General features: G+C 39.5%; 3 protein-coding genes across 5 annotated transcripts in view; 2 read left to right on the forward strand and 1 right to left on the reverse strand.

Moving 5' to 3' along the window:
• The window catches only part of SNX25 (sorting nexin 25), an 80,972-nt gene extending 79,594 nt beyond the window's left edge, over positions 1–1,378 (forward strand). The window contains exon 19 of the mRNA XM_053974998.1: positions 359–1,378. Coding sequence (XP_053830973.1) covers positions 359–433 — 75 coding nt within the window. The 3' untranslated portion in view covers positions 434–1,378. The remainder of the gene's footprint in view (positions 1–358) is intronic.
• Positions 1,379–2,397: 1,019 nt separating this feature from the next.
• On the reverse strand, positions 2,398–15,773 carry LRP2BP (LRP2 binding protein). 3 transcript variants are annotated; one of them, XM_053975004.1, is made up of 8 exons: positions 15,293–15,773; positions 12,598–12,710; positions 10,611–10,724; positions 8,943–9,085; positions 8,761–8,866; positions 8,071–8,294; positions 4,275–4,440; positions 2,398–2,531 (listed from the first exon to the last, which is right to left on the reverse strand). In XM_053975004.1, the coding sequence occupies exons 1-8, from the start codon at positions 15,315–15,317 to the stop codon at positions 2,466–2,468; spliced, it is 957 nt and encodes a 318-aa protein (XP_053830979.1). In that variant the 5' UTR covers positions 15,318–15,773; the 3' UTR covers positions 2,398–2,465. The 3 variants fall into 3 exon arrangements, with proteins under 3 accessions (XP_053830979.1, XP_053830980.1, XP_053830978.1); XM_053975005.1 differs by lacking the exons at positions 12,598–12,710; positions 15,293–15,773 and adding an exon at positions 10,973–11,086; XM_053975003.1 differs by lacking the exons at positions 2,398–2,531; positions 4,275–4,440; positions 15,293–15,773 and adding an exon at positions 13,004–13,386 and having other exon boundaries at positions 8,067–8,294.
• A 74-nt stretch (positions 15,774–15,847) lies between these two features.
• On the forward strand, positions 15,848–18,547 carry ANKRD37 (ankyrin repeat domain 37). Its single transcript, XM_053975006.1, has 5 exons — positions 15,848–16,041; positions 16,372–16,524; positions 17,221–17,312; positions 17,791–18,020; positions 18,297–18,547. The coding sequence occupies exons 1-5, from the start codon at positions 16,015–16,017 to the stop codon at positions 18,308–18,310; spliced, it is 516 nt and encodes a 171-aa protein (XP_053830981.1). The 5' UTR covers positions 15,848–16,014; the 3' UTR covers positions 18,311–18,547.
• Positions 18,548–18,656: the final 109 nt, after the last annotated feature.

An 18,656-nucleotide genomic window follows, 5' to 3' on the forward strand; every position in this document is an offset into this window, starting at 1 on the left:
GTCTCTTCTGGCACATTCCAGACAGCAGCCTGTCACACAATGCTGCCCCAGCACCAGAGAGGAAGTGCATGCCCCGGTGCTTGCTTATGATGCTATGGAGCCTTTGACAGAACAGCACCAATTTATACTGGGTGGGAAATCCCCACCTGAATGGAGCTGCCCTCAACCCTTGCCTCCTTTCAGCCTTAAGACATTTCCCATGTTATCTGTAGGACATGTGCTAACTTCTGGATGAAAGAAAAGTAGTTGCACAAAAGATAAATGTAATCAAACATATGTGTGGATATTTAAAAATGACAGAAAGGAAGAAGAAATTTGGTTGGCACCTGCGTAATTTTAACTCTTTTCTGTTTTTCAGGTTTTGCTGGAACTGCTGCTAACTGAACTGTGTCCTGAGCTGAGAGCTCATTTAGAGCAGCTTAATGCCACTTAGGTTTGAATCTGCACAATTGGACCACTAGAGAAATGTCTATATTCAAGAATAGACATGAAACTTATTTTCCTCTTTTCCATAGAGGGCTGAGGACTATGATTATTTTTAGCATTTTTCTTTCCTCTTGAGTTTTTTTGTGAAGTACAGACTCGAAAAGATCTGATGCTGTTGTAGGGTAGACAAAAAATGCTGTATAGCTGCCAATTTTTATTTCAATCGTTCTATTTGACTACTCCTCTGTTTCAAATATAGATTGAAAAATAAATGTTCATATATGCTGAAAGAAACCAGAAGATATTTTAAACATTTATGGAAAGAAATTTTGCTTATAGTGGTAAACTAATGAATGTTGTACAGTTCTAATCTCCTCACTGAGGATCTAAGCATTCCTTTTTTTTTTTCTTGTGTATTGAAGAAGCCTTGTTGTGCAATACTACATGTAAAGCTATTGTGAAAATTTTATCAATTTTGGTTTTACCAAAGATTTCCTGTAGTTTGAAGCATTTGTAAGCAATAAATATCACAACTGGATTGCAGCAGTTGATAATGAGGCTGTACTGACAATGGATCAATGGGTTTGACAGCACTAGTTTCATAAGAAGTATCTACATTGCTTTGAAGTCTGTGTCAAAATTATGTATTGTAAACTGGTATGTCCTAACAGAATGCCTGTGTTAAATGTTAGTTCAGAGATTAGTGCTTATGAATTGCTTCTATGAATGATCAAGTAGACATTTAATTAAACCATTCTGATAACTTCCCTGATATTATTCAGGGCTGTTTTATTCAAATGCCCCAATTTCAAATAACCTTCAGATCTTTCTCTTTATTTTATACAAGGAAAGAAAACTGTCTTCAGTGTTTTTTTTTTTTTAATTTATGTAAAAATATGTAAATATGATGTTAATGGACATCTAAATAATTAAACATCATCAAAAATCCCTAGCTGACACTCATTACTCTCTTCTCAATTCGGTACAGTTGTGCTCTTAGAAAAACTACTTGCAGTTATGACTGGCAGTATTGTAAGGTACATAAAATCTGTATGATCTATTTAAATCAACATTTTTTGTAACATCTAGCCTTCTGTTCCAACAGTTTCAGAAGAGTTTTCAAGTTGTGGCACAGTACTAAGAAGCAAGGCAAATTCTGCACTTAGAAAGCTTCACAGGCATTTGGAAATGTGCAAGCTTACCATAGCAATCCATACGTTTTCCCAGTGGTTAATCAAAGTATCTTTTGATAAAAGATCCAGCTTGACATTGCTCAGACATAAATACTCCTAGCCAAAGATTTCCAACTATTTCTACTGCAGAGACAGTGTGAATGCAATATGAAGGATTGAGGAAAACAGGCCTTGTCCTGAGGACATATATTCAATATTTCCATACTAACATTGGAGGCTTTTTTTCCACAGTTCTGTAAGTCGTATTTATTAGTTTGAGAAGCTGGTATGGTTTGAATTGTAAAGCTTGGTGTTCTACTGGACAGTTTTCAACTTTGAATCTCTGCAATCCAAAAGTAATATGTATAAAGATTTTTAAGTAAATCTAGATGCTTTAGAAAGTATGTGGAAGGAGGTATAAGCACCACTAACAAGTTAAGCTTTAAAAATGGCCGTGGGCTGTATGTGAAAATGAGACAAGTTTGGGTTCAAGCTTTTCAGAGTATTAAAATTTAAATATTAAAAATGCAAAAAGGAAACAAGCATCTTTATTTGGTTTTGTTTTGATTCATGTGCTATGTAGAAATATGACATGAAGAAAATACATCTGTCCCAGTGAAATGTCCTTAATAATCGTAAAGTCTTCAATACGATTTTTAAAATATCTGTCTTGGCTTCATCTGAGTTAAGAGTGTGAGCTTTTTACTTTCTCTTTATTTTAGATAAAATGAATCAGTGAATTGCTTTACATAATAATTTATAGAAATTTGAAAAGCAAGCAGTGATGAGCAATCTATAATTGCTGGAGATCAATGATGGTTTATTGTAGGAAATATATTTATATACCAGTCACAGTTAAAAGAAACACTAAATTCTCCCAAGATTAGCTGCCAGTTCAAGGTGAGAAGCAACAGCCGGATCCAGATAGCATGCCTTTAAAAACAAAGAATATCAGAGTTCTGGTTTATAGCTACAATAAAATGGTATGTTATCAACATGACATTAATAAGTCTTTAAGTGTCAAAAAAATGAGACTGTCAACTTGCTAAAGTATTGAAGAGTTAACGTATTGGGATTTGAATCCTTCTTCTGATGCCACATAATAAAAAAATAGTATTTAAAATTAGCATACTGGACTATAGTGTTAGTCTTGACTTTTTTTTTTTTTTTAAATTCTGTGTGTTGGCATGGCATATGCAGCACCACAGTCAGAAAAATAAATCTGCTTACAGACTGGATGAGTTTCACTCACATCCATCATCTATTTCAGCACCCTTAGGGATGCCCATATTCTCTCATTTCTTACAAAACCAACTTGGTCTAAGAATGGTAGGACAAAACCAGAGCAGTCAATTGAAACAAACATGATTTTAAGTAAGTGTAATTGTACAGTTAACATGAGAATTTTGCAGGTACAAAACCGCCGGAGTTTTCTTGATTATTTTATGTTCCTTTTCTTTTGGTATTGATTTAGAGACACATGACATCAGTCATAGGAACCATCTCTTTATAGTGACACATTAGTGACATTCCTAGATCAGTCTCAGGTGTACAGCAAGTGAATAATGAGTGAAAGCTGAAGTCTTCTTTCAGTTGTGGCAGTCTTACTACACTTTAGAAGACAATGGGATGGGCTACACCCCTACAAAGCCATGCAGCAATTTAATCCTGATGGACCTCTTCAATGCCTTAACTAGAAATGGTCATAATACCTCAGCTTATGTTCCTTTCCTGATTGCCTCCTCATCCTATCCTCTGTAACATTTTTCATGGTGGGAGAACAAAATATTTAAAATGTCTGTATTTAGATCACCTGCTCTGCTAAGCCTTCTCTATCAGTGACTTCCCTGGGTAAAGAGCCACAAAATTCGCTTGATAGTTTATAATTTCTGTAACTCTCCATTCATTTAGATTGCACCAAGATGGACACCACAGTGTTGTACTTGCAGAAACAAATGGTCACTACATGCACAGAAACCATAGAGTCTCTGAAGCACAGATGCCAACTTGCTACATTCCCTTCAGCTGGTAAAATTACCTTGCCTTGATGCCTTTAGACATCACTGAAATTACTCAACAGATTAATCTTCTAGAGACCATTATTAGTATTTTTCCTCAAGCTTATTTTTCATCAGTCTTACTCCAAATTTAGAACTTTGGAAAAAATGTAACTGATTTTTTTTCCCCCATATATATTGAACAAAAAAAGCAGTAGATCCTCAGCTGTCATGGAAAATGTAAATATAAAAATAAGCATGAGAACCAGTTATGGCAAATTTAAAAACGGCTGTAACTGTTAGAGACTCTAAAGTAAAGGGAAAAGTTATGATTTTTCAGTTGTGAGAGAATGAGAGAAAGCAAATCAATTTAGGATAAAATTATTCAAATTGTTTAGCTAATTTATCTTGCAAGTTTCCAAGCTCTTTGCTGTGGTGATTGCCATAGATTTTTTGCTGTTGTTGGTTATATTGCTTGCTTGAGCAAGTGGGCAGATAGCATCCTTTCAAGGCTATTTTTAGTAGTTTTCAGTACATTTCTATCAGTCTACACGTTCTTGCAAATATTTTTTTAACACAGTGTTGGAGTCCTTAATAAAATAGCAAGTTTAGACTAAACTCAGATCCAAGGTATCACTCCACGAGATATAAACCAGTCTGTAAGACTTTCTCAACTTACTTTAGAATAGTACTTTTCAGCAGCATGCTGGTCTTTCTCTGTGCCTCGGCCAAGCTGGAGGCATCTAGCCAAGTAGAAAGCAGCCATAGCAGCCCCCTTGGCTATATTTGTTGGATGACAATCAGTTATCTCGGCTAGCATGTTGATGTCATCATTTTCTGTAGCCCTGTTGTGGAATTTAGAGCATTACATTAGATAATGCTAGTTCACGCAATAATTAAAGTTGACCATGACTTTGACAATGCCTCCTTTCTGTTTATATTATTATCCAAAATAAGCTGAAATTTACATGTATTCCGTGTCTTCTGTTTTGTATTTCAGTTAGTCTTATTTGAATTTTGTGATATTAAACAGCAAACAAGTACCCAATTTTTGAAGTCACTTTCACTACAGTTATATTAGTTATAAAAGGCAACATATTTTACGCTAATTGTTCCCATTACATTATTTTATTGAAAATATATGTGGAAGAAAGGCAAAGCTCTTATTTCATGTATTTCATGTAGCTCTTATTTCATCTTATTTCATTACATGAGCAACCTCATGTACTGGAAAATGTCCCTGTCCACAGCAGAGGGGCTGGAGCTAGACGATCTTTAAAGAGCTAACCTAAACCATGCTGTGATTCTGTGATTCTAAAATTTCCAGTTTTTACAAGGATATTGGCAAATTGTAGTAATCTGAAAATCTTGGACATATTGAGAGCCCCTGGTTAGAAAACTTTAGGAAAACCACTTATCGCTATCTTGGCTCAATTATTTCCTTTCTTCTGCATGCTTGCTGTCATCTTAGTTCAGCATGTTTTTACTAAGAACTATTTTAAGAGTCAGAGGGACAAAGTGAATTTTGTTTTAACTATCAAGCTAAAATTATCTAGTATAATCACTATAATATTAGAAAATTATATACCTAAGTGGGAATTTATTTTTTTCTGTTGTCTTAAAACAGATACCCCATAAGCCCTGTATCCTTTCCAGGTACCAAACAGTACCTATACGCTTCTTTACACATCATTTTAGCTGTGTAGAAGTCACAAACTTGACAGAAGGAGGAGAAGTGCAATTAATTTCAGTTTATAGATACTTGCTTTAAATCAGTGTTTCTGTAAGATTGTTCTCAATGACCCTCTGCATGCCAGTGCATGCTAGCAGGCATGTGTTGAGAATGATGTTCTTCCGCCTAATTTGGTCCCATTAACAAATAGAGAGACACAAGTGTTCTTATTAGGAAGAACATTCAAATAAAACAACAGTAATATATTACCCATTTTTATTCCTGATACATAACATTTTCCCCTTCCTTTCCAAAAGATAATCTACAGAATGCTGATTCAAACAATGATATTCAGTCAAGTCAGGCAAAAATTCTACTTCAGCACAGCTGACTTCAAGAACATACCACAGCAATTGGTAAGTACAACTGTGTGGGATAACTGAATTATTTGAAGTAAAGTAGCAGTAGGTAATGTAGACTCCAAATATTAGGCAAGGTTATACTGTACATAGTCACATAATGTTTTATGCTTGTATATAATGTAACAAATGTAGCTGATATGATCATAGAAGGACAAATTTTAGCAGAAGAGGTATCGGTGCTTGATATTACTGGCTGAACTGCTGAGATTTTTGCCTCAAGGCAATCTTCAAGTCTAATTAAGTGGAACTGTTTCAAGTATGGTTTCAGTGTTTTATTTCAGAAATGGTCACCTCTGACAGTACTGTGGGATTTCATTGCTATTTTCTGCAATCACAATTGCAGCTGATAAGGTGCACTCTTTATTTGTCTGGACAATCTACCATGCAGCATTGACTGGAAGGGCTTCACTCCCAGTGAGACAGGCTAGACCAGACTGAACAGTTATGGCTCTATTGACAGTGCAAAAGAAAAGCAGCAGTTCAGAGAGAAACAGTCCTTCTCAGCATGGAGTAGAGCAAACAGCATCTACAGCTGAACTACTGAATTACCAGAGCTTCTGCTATGCAGTGGCATATAATGCAGCTTCTGCATGATGGTAATTTGTGACATGTTTACTGCTGTGCAGCAGCAGCTATGTAGACATACCCCAAAAAGCACAAATGTTATCGTGTGCCACTTGTGCAAGCAGTCAATCTATCTGCACCTTACTTCCATCAAATCAATAATCTGATTGACAGATTGAACTTTTATCAATGCACTGGTAAACTCTGGAGGTTTGTCACAGAAATGTGCTGTTTATCAGCCATAGAATATTGTGGCAACACTGCTCTGGTCCTACTTGACTAGTTCAAGATACAGAAGTGGACCTGAAGTGGTTGCACTTGTGTCATATTCCAACCAGCTGGGGAATAAGCCAGGCCAACCAGAGCAGCAACAAATGTTCCTTAGCTGCTTCCCAGGCGAGGACCAGAAGACAACCACCTCAAGTGTATGAGTACAGTGCACACAGCCTGGGGACCAAACAGGAGGAACTGGAGCTCTGCACCCAGTCAAAGTCACACAGCCATAGGAATAACTGAAGCAAGGTGGAACAACTCATTTGACAGGAGGACTGTGATGGATGGATAGGCTGTTCTATAAAGACAGAAAAAGAAGAGGAGTTATTCACTGAATTAAGGAGAATCTTGAATGTGGAGAAGTTAACTGTGGCAATTCTGGAAGCCTTATTGAATACCTCTAGGTCAGGATCAGAGGGGTCATCTCAAGAGGGATCTTACACTAAGCATCTGTTACTGACCTCTGAACCAAGACAGTAAGACCAACGAGATAATGCTTGGGTCACTGAAGTAAGCTTTGGGTAACAGAATCTGGATCTTACGGGTGACTTGAACTACCCAGGCATTAGGTGCAAGAAGAATACAGCAACTCCCAGGACATCCATGAAGTTACTGGAATGGAGCAGTGGAGTACAGCTCCCTCAACCAAATGTCAGATGTGCCAATCAGGAATGAGGCACTGCTTGACTTGCTACTCACAAATCAAGAAAATCTGCTTTGTAGCACCTCAGTGAGTGATAGCCTTGGGTGCAGTGATGACAATATTGAGGATCTGGGATCCTGTTGAGCACTCTGAGGGTTAGTACTAAAACAAAGGCTTCAGATTTCAGAATAGTAAACTTCGGCTCATAACACAGTTGGGAGAGTCTCCGTAGGAAGCTTCTATGGAGAATAAAGGAGCTACTGAGTGCTGGCAATTTTTCAAGAATGCTATCCTGGAAGCATAATGAACTGTTTATTCATCCCCTTTAAAGGTAAGGAAAGTAGGTAGCAAGAGACCCCCTTGACTTAACTCTTAAGTTTCTGAGCCTGCTCAAAACCAAGGGAGAACCATACCAAAGATGGAAAAGCAGGTAAAGGGAAGTGGTGGATTCACTGACCTTCAGCTGGACAGGATGCTGGGCCATTGTGTCCAGACTGTGCTTTTGCCAAGAAAAATTGGCCCAGATGATTACTAAGATGCCTTCTAAGCTGAGGGGGGGGTCTTTGACACTATGACTTAAGGGTTTAAAGGGAATGGTGAAGGCAGGAACCTAGAGGAGACAGTGGACAAGGAAGGCAAGATTGCATGTGGGCATCTGCTTTGGTTTCTAGTTCAAGGCTGTTTTGCTTTATTGGATCAGAAGGAAAAGTTCAGTCATACTGAGGAATTGATTACCTTGTAGTATTAATTTTGTCATTGGCTAGTCTGTTAAAGACATTTTGTAATTCATTATCTTAAACATTTCTTGAGTTCAATAGACAGGACCATCATCTTAATAATTTAAATCTTTTTTATGTGATCTTGCATGAAGAATGTTAATGAAAAACAGAACAAAAATTACCTTTTGGCTAGTGCAGCAGCTTTTGAGTAAAATTTTCTAGTGTAGTAATATTCCACAAGATGGCCTTGAGCATAGATGTTTCCAAGTTCTGTTGCTTTTCTCAAACACTCCAAAGCAGCTTTACTGTTTCGACGTATACCTTGTCCATAGAGATACATAATGCCAAGTGCTCCCTTTGATTCCAGATTTCCATTGTCACATGCTTCTGAATGCCAGAAAAAGGCCTAAACAAGAGGCACAAAGCTGGAATATGTATTTACTTAGCTGTTTTTCTTGTATACTCTTCCCATAAAAGCTTTTACACCAATCATCCTGTAAGAAGTGCTTATACATAAAAGAAAGAAGAATCCTTGTAAGGCTTTTAAACCTGCTTCATTTACAGTCAGACCTGTCAATCAGTGTTACCTGCTGGAATTATGAAGGTAACCAAAGCTGACAAAACTTAAATCCATTCTATCATTCTTTCTGATACTCTCACTAAAAAAAAAAAAAAAAAAAAAAAAATCTTAGCCAGCAGTGTCAAGTGAGTCAAAATGAGAAATTCTGGCTATCTGTTCACACAGGCTTAAATGGATGATAATGTCTAACTACTCAAAATATAACTTTCAGAGTCAAATATACCACTGTATTATTTCTCTGAAATTAAAAATTATTCATGACTACTTTTTATTTCAAATGGTAGGGCTTTACCTTCTTCAGATCTTTCAGAATTGGCATAGAATAAAGCATTCCTAAAGTACTCTGAGCCTTTATACTTGCTGTTGGATTTCCATTGTCTGCAGCAGTAAGCCACAACCTAAGAAAATGGGGACAACAAAGTTTAAGAAACACACAATCTTATATTTTTCAGGACAATCACAGACTGCCCTTACCTTTCAGCCTCTTCAGTTGAATGTTTAACACCACATCCTTCATAATATGCCCTGCCAAGATTGTATGCAGCTGCAAACTTCAAGTGACTTGCTTCTGGGGAATCAGAGTTGAGTATTTTATTCATGTATTCCACTCCCCTTGCCTAAAATTGAGCCATATAAGTTACTAGGTTCAGACTGTGAAGAGGATGAAATACATAACTTAAGAATGCACTAACTTCTGCCAGAAAATTCATTTTCTCACCTTTGAAGAAAGGCTGAGGCATACTGGCAGGACAGCTTGGGAAACAGTGTCATACCAAAGCAGAACTTATCTTTGGTTACTAGACAGGCCCTTGATTTCTGAGCCCAGCATATTTTTAGTGTGAAACATTTCCTCATAAGTGTTCATTTGATAATATATTACTCTTCTTGACTGACAAAAATTTTCCCAAAAATATTATTGTGCTTATGTAAATGAATGTTAGATCCTACGCTTGTAACATTTTCAATTTCAGAATTCTGAGAACTTTTTAATATTGCATATTGTATCTGGAATCATAAAACAACCTTAACAAGAAGGCAAAGTGATACACAGTACACTTTGAAGTCCCTGCAATTAAAATACCTTAGACTCATAAAGGACAAAATCTGATAATGTTATATAAGCAGATGGAGAACATTGCATATGAGCAACAGGGCCTCAGAAGTACTTTGGAAACAAGATTTACACTGTTAGGATTTAGCATGGACACCCTGTTTAAATACACTGGAAACAGTCCTTTATAAAAGGTTTTGCTTTTATTTAGCTTTCATATTGCAATACACAAGAAAGAAAGAAACTTTGTTAAAATGTTTATTTGCAAGTAAACAAATGTGGTAATTATGCAGCTATACAGAAAAAAGAAACCACCTCTAAACCCCAATCAGAATGTTTTAAGTTCTGCTGACAATGCTGTAAGGACCAGACAGGAGTCCCATTTGTTAATATACACTTTGGTTAATTTTTTTTGGCCTTCTGTCTTACAATCGACCCTTTTATTCCTAATGCTTGTGTTCTTTCCTAATGCCATTTTTTAAGATCATCTCCACCAACAAATTAACTCTCCTTATTGCAGCAAAACATTCCTTTGTCTTCCTTTTTTGTATTATAATTCTTCAGTTTGAATTCTTCAAATGCTTACAAATATAATTTTTCATATGTCTAAGAATACTGTCAACCATTGGCAGAATCATCTCTGGCATCTGTTCTAAAAGAATAGAAAGTACTTTAAGAAAACCTTTGTGCCAGAGATCTTATGCTTTGAAATATAATTGTTTGATTTCCATTTTGACTCACTTTATTTTCATGTACATAATATGCTTATTAAAAAGTAAAAAATTTAAAGCAATTTTTTAACATAGCTTCCACATAAAAGTCCAACCAAGCCCTTGGTTAAAAGTTAATTTCAAAATAGAAATTACTGTATTTTTTTAATTCCTATTTTATTATAATAATTTTTGAGAACCTCCTCAACCCAGAGCCTTTGTTCTTTAATGATGCTCTGAAAACATCTGCACTTTATGAAACTCACTCTAAATGGAAAGGCTGTTAATTTTAAACTAAATAATCATGCTTACAAAGAAGCTCCTAGTAATTATCAGCTAATATTAGAAGAAAAATAAAAAGCGTGCAGCTAAATTACTCACAGGGTCTTTTTTAGTGCCAAGTCCATCATAATACATTACACCAAGCTGATACATTGCTTGAAAATCTGTATCCTTGATTTTTTCAAATTGCTTTAACGCTTCTTTGTACAACCCCTGGGAAAGAGAAGACAAACAATAACTCTCTGATATATATACCCTTACAATTTTTCAACCTGGTGTATTTCTCTCGTGAATGAAGAACAAAAAATAGCAACCACAGAACTGGCAGAAAACACACAGAGTAAGTTAACAACCAAGAAAGTTGGGTAACCAAAAGCCCTTCTGACAAACTTTCTCCCCTCCCAAAAATGGCCATAAATCTTTTTAATTTGAGGACATAAACTTTAGTTCAGAGTCCCTACCCCATCTATCGGACATCCTTTAACACAGGTCAGCTGTTCTTACACTGCGAGGGTTTAACAGTCTGCTTTTACATCTCTGCTAAGGGTTGGTTCCACAAAGACTAATAAACCAGATGTCTGCTACACATTTCTTATGGAGGTATCACCTGCAACAACAGAGGTTCTTTCACTCCTAAGAATGAATCTCAGAGAGTACTTGGTTCTGCATTAAGGCTAAGAAGAAGCCACATTTAAAAATACAGTTAAACAATTGTAATACAACAGTTAACTGAGCTTGGGGTCCTAACTGAAATATTTTTACACATAAACACTAAGTAAAAACAATAGTGAAATTAAAATATTCTTCTCTATATTTTTACTTCAAATATTCTGTGTGTTTGGATAAAAAAAAAAGTTCAGACTGCAAAAGCTTGGAACTGAGTAACAGTTCAACAGTCAGTCAAATGTCCTCACAACAACCAATTGTCCCCTATTAATACTGACCAAGCTATTATCTTAAACTACTAATTGTCTTGGGAGCTTACCCATTATGACTGTGAGGGCTTTTTATTTTTAAAGAACTCAGGAAAAAAATAAACACGCCAGTTTCTTCTTGCAACTAGCTGTTGTGAATATCAGAAAAAGTACAGGAGGCACATTTAATCTCACCTTTTCTGAGAATTTCCTTTCTCTGCGAAGGAGACATAGGGCTGTGATTAGGAAGTGGGGTTTTTTTCCCCAATATCTAAAAGTACAGTGCTATGAGCATGTGCATTTTTAGGCACTACAGATATACATTAAAAAATCTGAAAATTAAAACCTGCTCAAAGCATAAATTCAGGGATGTACAGCAATATCTATCATGGACATCCAAGCCAGCTTGTCAAGAAACAGACAGGAATCTGTTCATTCAGCTCCATGGAGTTAGTCTCAGGTAATTCATTAAAGAAAACATTAAGGACAGGGCTCAGAAAGCCCGAGTGAGTTAATTCTGTTTATGCTGCAAACAGTGAGACTAATTTACACTGTACCACTGCTGCACTGTACACAGTACTGAATCCATGCATGTCGCATCAGAAAATACCTGACTCAGTGTTTGTACATTCTTTTCTATCTTCCTGAACTAAGTTCTAATTTCCCAGGAAGCTGAGGTTCAAGTTCACCTGCCAGCCAGTCTTACTCTGTTCCCTGAGGATGTACTTTCAAAGACTTGGATGACCAATTTTAGCTGAAGTGAGCAGGGACAGAGATTTTGAAGATAATACATTTCAACAAGCTCCAGTTCCCAGGTGGGGAACAAAGATTAAAAGCTGTGTCTTGGTCACGGCTCACTCTCACTGTACCTGAAAATAAAGTGTGTTTTATTTGGGCAGTCAGCTGCCCAAAAACCCAACCTGGCCTGGAAGTTAGCTATAAGGATAGGTTACTGCTTACTTATCTGGGCTTAGGACACCTGTGAGGGAACTGGAATACCTCACTAGATGCTTGGGGAAAGTGTAGCTTATTTACAGGGAACACCTGATTATTTTAATAGTTGAAAAAAGGCATAAGGCACCTCTTTTGGGTTTTTTAGGGTGTCTCCTTTTCACTGAAAAGGTGTTGAAAATTGTCTGCTTTATGTTATTTACTTAAAAGAGGGAAAGCACCTGTTCATAGTATCGTTGCCCATCCAGAAAGGGTGCTGGAGGATCTCCACCCGCCTCTCTTCTCACCAGCGACTCCTCTGATTTTGCCAACAGTGCACCGTGGGAGTGGTTCTCTGCTCAAGAACAGACACACGTTTGGGTTTGTCCCCTGAGAAGTGAAACCTGCATAAATACACTAGAGGTCTGAAGCTGGCCGGGTCCCCTTTTTAATATGTTCTTCAAAAGACTAAGATGAAAGAGAAGGCTCTGTTATAAAACCAAAAAGCTGAGTGAAAACAGCTCGAAGGAAACATTCAGTGAATACAGCCTGACCCTTGTGTGCGTGAAGTTCGCCGTGGAAGAGCTTGAACCCGCGCCTGACCACCGCCAGAGCCGCCGGCCGGAGCCGGCCAGCTGGGAGCGGTACCTGGCAGGGCCGGCTCCTGCGGCAGCCGCTCGCAGCGCAGCGCCATCCAGCACCGCCGGCCGAGCTCCCCCGGCAGCCCCGCGCCCGAAGGCGGCTCGGGCCGAGCCTGCCGGGATGCGCAGTCCCGGGCCCGGCCCGCCCGGGGACGGCCACGAGGGAGCGCGGCCGCGGCCCTCGCTGGTGCCGAGCTCCTGTCGCGGCCGGCCCTGGATCGACCCTTGCTGCTGTGCCGGGGCCTGCCGCAGCCCTGCCCGGCCTGTGCCGGCACCCGGCGCCGCTCCATAGCTGGGCCTGGGGTCCCACGGCCTTCGGCAAGGCAGGAGGAAGGCTGGGAATGCAACGACGGCGTTTTCTGTTCGGGCTGTGCTCCACCTCCGGCCGTTGTCCGGTGCGGAGTGTCAATTAGCGACGGCACGGGCTGTGGGCTGGGCACCCACCGGATCTTCCCTGCTACCGGCGGTTCTGTCGGAAATTAACAGCAGGAGCTCAAAATGCTCTGCAGAGCGCTATAGGCAAAAAGGAGCAGAAACTCTGAATGCAATTCAGAGAAAAAGGCACTAGGCCATGACACTTCAGTCTAGCAGGCAGGACTTCTCATTGCTTCCAGTGATCAGAAACGGTTTGTTTTAATGTAGTTTGTTTTGACCATATTAAAAAACTTAAAAGGATAATTGAGGGAAAATGCTGTTCGTGGTTTCTCCTGAAATGTAATGCGTTGCTTCCACTTCTGTTGATTGCTTCTGGCTGTCTATCTTACAAAAAGGGACTAATGTGAAAATGTGTGAGAGTGCTTTCAGAATAATCTTTAGATGTGCTCCCAGCTTTTTCATTTTTCCAGATGATTATCATCCTTCCATTTTTGGCAGTGTGATCTGTTTCTATAGCGACAGGGACAGAGGCAACAATCAAAGAGTGATGCGTGCAGATTTGTGAGGTTAAAACCATGTACTCAACGTGATGTTTTCCAGCAGTCCCAAGTGACTTTAAGTACCAAGAAACTCCTAAAATTAATCCTGATTCATTTTGTGTAGATGATATAACCAAAGAAATCTACACGAAATATATATTTTTTTAAGCATCAATTAATCACTTGATTTAACAGGCAGAGTGAAGAACAGTCTGTGAAAGCAGCAGTACCCTTCAGCAAAGACAACTAACAATGCGCTGCATGGCTGCTTTTGATGCAAAGGGTGTGAGATTCACCAGCTGCATGGCTTATCTGACTGCTTACACATTTACTAGAACCATTTTCCCAATTTAATTTTGTTGATACATATGCAAGATGTGTGATCTGAGACAGAAAGCACAGAGGAATTTTTGCTGAGTTATGTTCCAGAACAGCTGTAGCCAGGAAGCCCTGTCCTTAAATGGCACTTGGGGCTGCCCCATACAAAACAGATGAGAATTGTAGCTTCTGTGTTTCTACCAGTACGAATACCGGTTATTCAAAAGCAGAAGTTTTGCAGGCACTAGTGAGGTGTGCAAAATGTGACCTGAAGCTCAAGAACTAATTAATAGCAGGAATTTGAAGAGAGTTTTGGCTGGCTGGATGCAGATGTAGGTGGCTAGGCTGGAAAGATGAGATTCCTTGGGTGCAGCTTAAAACCTCTGAATTGCCGAGGTAATGTAGGGAGGAAAGATCTTTAAAACAAAAACACCAAAACACAACCTCTTGGGCAATCCAAAACTATTTAGTCTTAAGCTAATTCTGGATATGTGTGTTTTCTAAAGAGTCTTTAAAATAACATAAAGGTATTTCATCCCTAACAAAGCATAGTTAGAAGTGTAGGAATTTTATTTGTTTGTAAACTAATGAGCTTGGCTAGCTGTTCAGGGAAAAACCCAATACAACATTTTGTAATTACACAAGCATACTTCTTTCCATATAAAAGAGAAAACTGTCACTTACTGAAACAATTCTGCTGAATCGATCACAGCCTATCTACCTGGATTTCTGCACCTTTAAAAAATGTAATGTATATGCTCATATTTCACTAAAATAATTTATATTAGCTTTCCCAAAGGAGAAGCAGAAGGTCATTTCATCATGTTTGTGAATTAATTTCAGAACTATGTATGCCCTAAAGGAACACTGTTAGGCTTCTTTTTCCCTGTCTCTGTTTATTAAAACCATGCCATTATTATTTTTTTAAAATATGTGACTTTCAGTTATTTTTCTTGAATGATGGTAGTGATTATGACAACTTCCATAACAAACATGTAGGCATTTGACACAGAAGGAAATACCATAATGCTAACAGAACAGAATTGTGCACCTTGGACACTCACCCTCTCTACCATACTTCAAGCTCATGTAAGTGGCAATCAAAGCTTTGTCTTTGCAAATGTGTTTTGAGCAAAGATGTAACAGGTGGTTGTGCCCAGATCCACCACTGCCAATTCTAGTCCTGCTTAGGCTGGTGATGAACTTGCTGTAATGTCTGTGCTGAAGGCGAGAGCTGGGTTTCACAGCGTGGCTCGTCTGGCCAGTCTCTCTGGCCTAGTGGCAGAGCTTGGGCAGATCCGAGTCTGCCTTGGTCCAGCCTTCCCAAACCAGCCTTAAGGTCCGCTGGCAGAACCATTGCGGCGGCTGCGCCTGGCAGCAGCACAACCGAGCTAACCCCAGGCCGCGCTCAGGGCTCCGTGGCTCCCGGCTGGCGGCGGCAGCGGGACTTCCAGCGGCGCCCGCTCCCGGCCGGTGCTGCAGCCGGTGCCGGGCTGCCCGGGGCTCCGGAGGGCGCTGCCGCGGCTGGCGAGTGTGTGCGGGACGTGCCGGGCGGCCCCGCGCCACATGGCCGCTCCCACCGCCAGCCCCGCGCCCCGGCCCCGGCCCGGCCGCGGCCCCGCGGAGCCTCCGGGGCGGTCATTGGGCGGCGGCTGCCGCTGCCTACGTGCGGCGGGCGGCCAGCGGGGCGGGGCTGCGGGCTCGGCGCTCACAGCGGCCAGGGACCCGCGCCTCGGTCCCGCAGCCCTGACAGCCCCGACAGCCCCGCGCCCAACAAGGGGAAGCGATGCTGATGCTGGACTGCAGTTCAGAGGTGAGGTTTGCGAGGGTCTGTCTGTGGTTCTGTCTTACCGAGAGCCCAGCTACGGAAGTGAATGAGGCGGTGTTTGCCTTGAGCTGCGGGGTTAATGTTGGGGCACTGCCACTGTCGATCGGTGTTTCTGGTTAAGGGATTAAAAACTAAAACAGTCTTTCTTGCACTGTTCTTTAAAAAAGAAAATACTTAAAAGGCAACTTCAAGGAACATGAAGGTCCAATGATTTGCAAGGGGAATGCTTTTTGCTGTGATGCAGTATTCTGAGACCTGCCGTGTCTTACACTGCCAGTAACATTTCTTCTTTTTTCTTTTGGTATCTCGTTTCAGTTCGGTAGTTTCAGCAACCTGTTTGAGACAGGAAGCGGTGTGAACGCACCTGCAGATGCCTCTGGTCAGTCTCCAGCTCACTTAGCTGCTTGTGGTGGTGAAGCTTTTTTCCTACTTTGGCAACTGCAGACAGGAGCAAATTTGAACCAACAGGTATAAACCACATACATTTTATTCCTTCCACTTCTAATCTGGCATGCCAGTAAATCCACTTACTATTATTGACACACTTTTTATCTAAGAGAGGGGTTTTTTATACTCAGTTGTATTGCATGAGATATCTAGGGTTGCTTATTCTAGAGTAACTTCTAGCATGAACCAGAAATCCTGTCTATACTGCATTAGCAACTTCACTTGCAATGTATAATTTAATTTTCACACTTAAGAGTGCTGCATGCAGATGTCCAAACAACTTAATTCTTTTACACAACTATTTATTTTTCCTTCAAAAGTTTGACCCTACTTAAGTAAATGTAAGGATTCTTACTGGAGTTGCTTAGTTTAATTCCTTATACCTCTGAGCTGGTAGCAAGCTATTGGTAACAGCAATCCCTGAATGGTGCTAAGAGATGCTGTTAATCTGTGCAGAGAGTATTCTTTGTAAGTTATCTTTTAGAAGGCAAAGGTTAAACAATGAGTACTACAGGAGACAGCACTTCTGCTTTGTGGTGATGAATACATTAGACATTTAATGGTCGTTACCAAGTACACTTTACTAGCTATATTCCTTTCATCTCTCTCTGAGCTCACAACAGACTGGTGTATATAAACAGTCATTCTGGAGAACAAGACAGCTTTATCCTACTCCTCTTCTTGCAAATGACTGTTATATATAAATTGTGTTTTTAGGATTGCCTTGGAGAAGCCCCGATACATAAAGCAGCAAAAGTTGGGAGTTTGGAATGTCTTGCTCTCCTTGTTGCTGGTGATGCTAAAATTGAGTAAGTTGAGCAACATTTAGTAACTTCAATAAGAGCATCAAAGGATGTGCATTTTAGAGAGTACATTTAACTTGCTCAGAACACACATGCTAAGGCTGTAAATATAGCATGACTATAGCCATAGGAGTATTAAAAACTGACATAAACACCAAAGGAGCACTGACCACATGCTCACATGCTGTTGTTTAGCTATATACCTCTGTGATAACTGCTGAGAGAATATTCCTGATCATAATCTCACCTTCTTCTTGCCTTTCTGATATACTAAAGCCACTAATAGTCTGATGACAAATTTATTTTAAAATAACTATTCCTTTTCGTATTTAATACCAACCCCCTGTATGAGCCCTATACTATCCTTGACAAACCTTGGTATTGACTCTCAGTACTTATTTTTATACACCTGCCTAAATTACCACTTAATCATTGCTTGCTCATTATTCCAGTTTAATCGGTTATTGTTAATTCTGTATTTCAGCTTATGCAACAACAGTGGACAGACAGCAGCAGACCTTGCACTGGATTATGGCTTTCTGGAATGTGCCAAGTTCCTCAGGACAATTCAGCACACTCAGACAATGAAACTGAAAGGACAGTCTGGATCCTTGCTAAGTGACAGACATGGCTTGCAGAGAGAGGATCCAACTGCACAGAAACAAGAAAGTGAAACCAGCAGATCCGTAAACAGGAAGAGGAGAAGATCAGATGGTGTGTAATAGTGTTGGTTTAATACAATTCAGAATATTTTAAAAAATATTTTTAGCATCTAAGTAAAACAAATGTGTGTTAGAGCAGTTAGATTTAGAAGCCTCCTAGTAAGGATGAACTTGCATAGGTACTTACGGTTAGGGTCTTCTTTGAAATGGAGAGTACATGTGGAATGCCACTTACGAGGCTACTTCAACACAGAAAAAATGAAAATTGTGGGTACTCTTACTGATGTACTGATGGAGTAGCTACAGACTTACTTTGTTTCTATGACAGATCTTGTCTCCTAGTTGCCAAAAGAAACAGCTTGTAATACCAACATGAAATAAGGGGAATCTGAGGTCTGAAGAACCATGACTGGATGATACACTGAGAAGTCAGATGTGTGTGCTGGGACATTGTCTCCTTCCGAGAAGGAGGAAAGCTTGTTTATTGTTACTTCTTACAGAAGAATTTTGTGAGGTTTTTTCCTCCCCTGGAATACTTGTATTCATTCAGCTATAAATAAATGAGCATAGGAAAATTAATTATCTTGCTTTTTCTGTGTAAATATGACAGCAAAACTAATAAAATTCAGTAAATATAGCCATTCTTTTCCCACTCCTAAAGTGTGTCATCAAGAACACCAGCAACAAA

This window comes from Vidua macroura, chromosome 4 (genome assembly GCF_024509145.1).
Source record: "Vidua macroura isolate BioBank_ID:100142 chromosome 4, ASM2450914v1, whole genome shotgun sequence".
NCBI lineage: Eukaryota > Metazoa > Chordata > Aves > Passeriformes > Viduidae > Vidua > Vidua macroura.

What these genes read in the sequence shown, in the direction of transcription:
- ANKRD37 (XM_053975006.1), top strand. Translation starts at nt 16,015, where the DNA reads ATGCTGATGCTGGACTGCAGTTCAGAG. An exon ending in GAGCAAATTTGAACCAACAG is followed by an intron (nt 16,525 to 17,220) that starts GTATAAACCACA and finishes TTGTGTTTTTAG; the next exon opens with GATTGCCTTGGAGAAGCCCC. An exon ending in GCTGGTGATGCTAAAATTGA is followed by an intron (nt 17,313 to 17,790) that starts GTAAGTTGAGCA and finishes TCTGTATTTCAG; the next exon opens with CTTATGCAACAACAGTGGAC.
- LRP2BP (XM_053975003.1), bottom strand. Translation starts at nt 13,286, where the DNA reads ATGGAGCGGCGCCGGGTGCCGGCACAGGCCGGGCAGGGCTGCGGCAGG. An exon ending in TTGGCACTAAAAAAGACCCT is followed by an intron (nt 9,086 to 10,610) that starts GTGAGTAATTTA and finishes GCTCAATTTTAG; the next exon opens with GCAAGGGGAGTGGAATACAT. An exon ending in TTCTGAAAGATCTGAAGAAG is followed by an intron (nt 8,295 to 8,760) that starts GTAAAGCCCTAC and finishes CCTCTTGTTTAG; the next exon opens with GCCTTTTTCTGGCATTCAGA.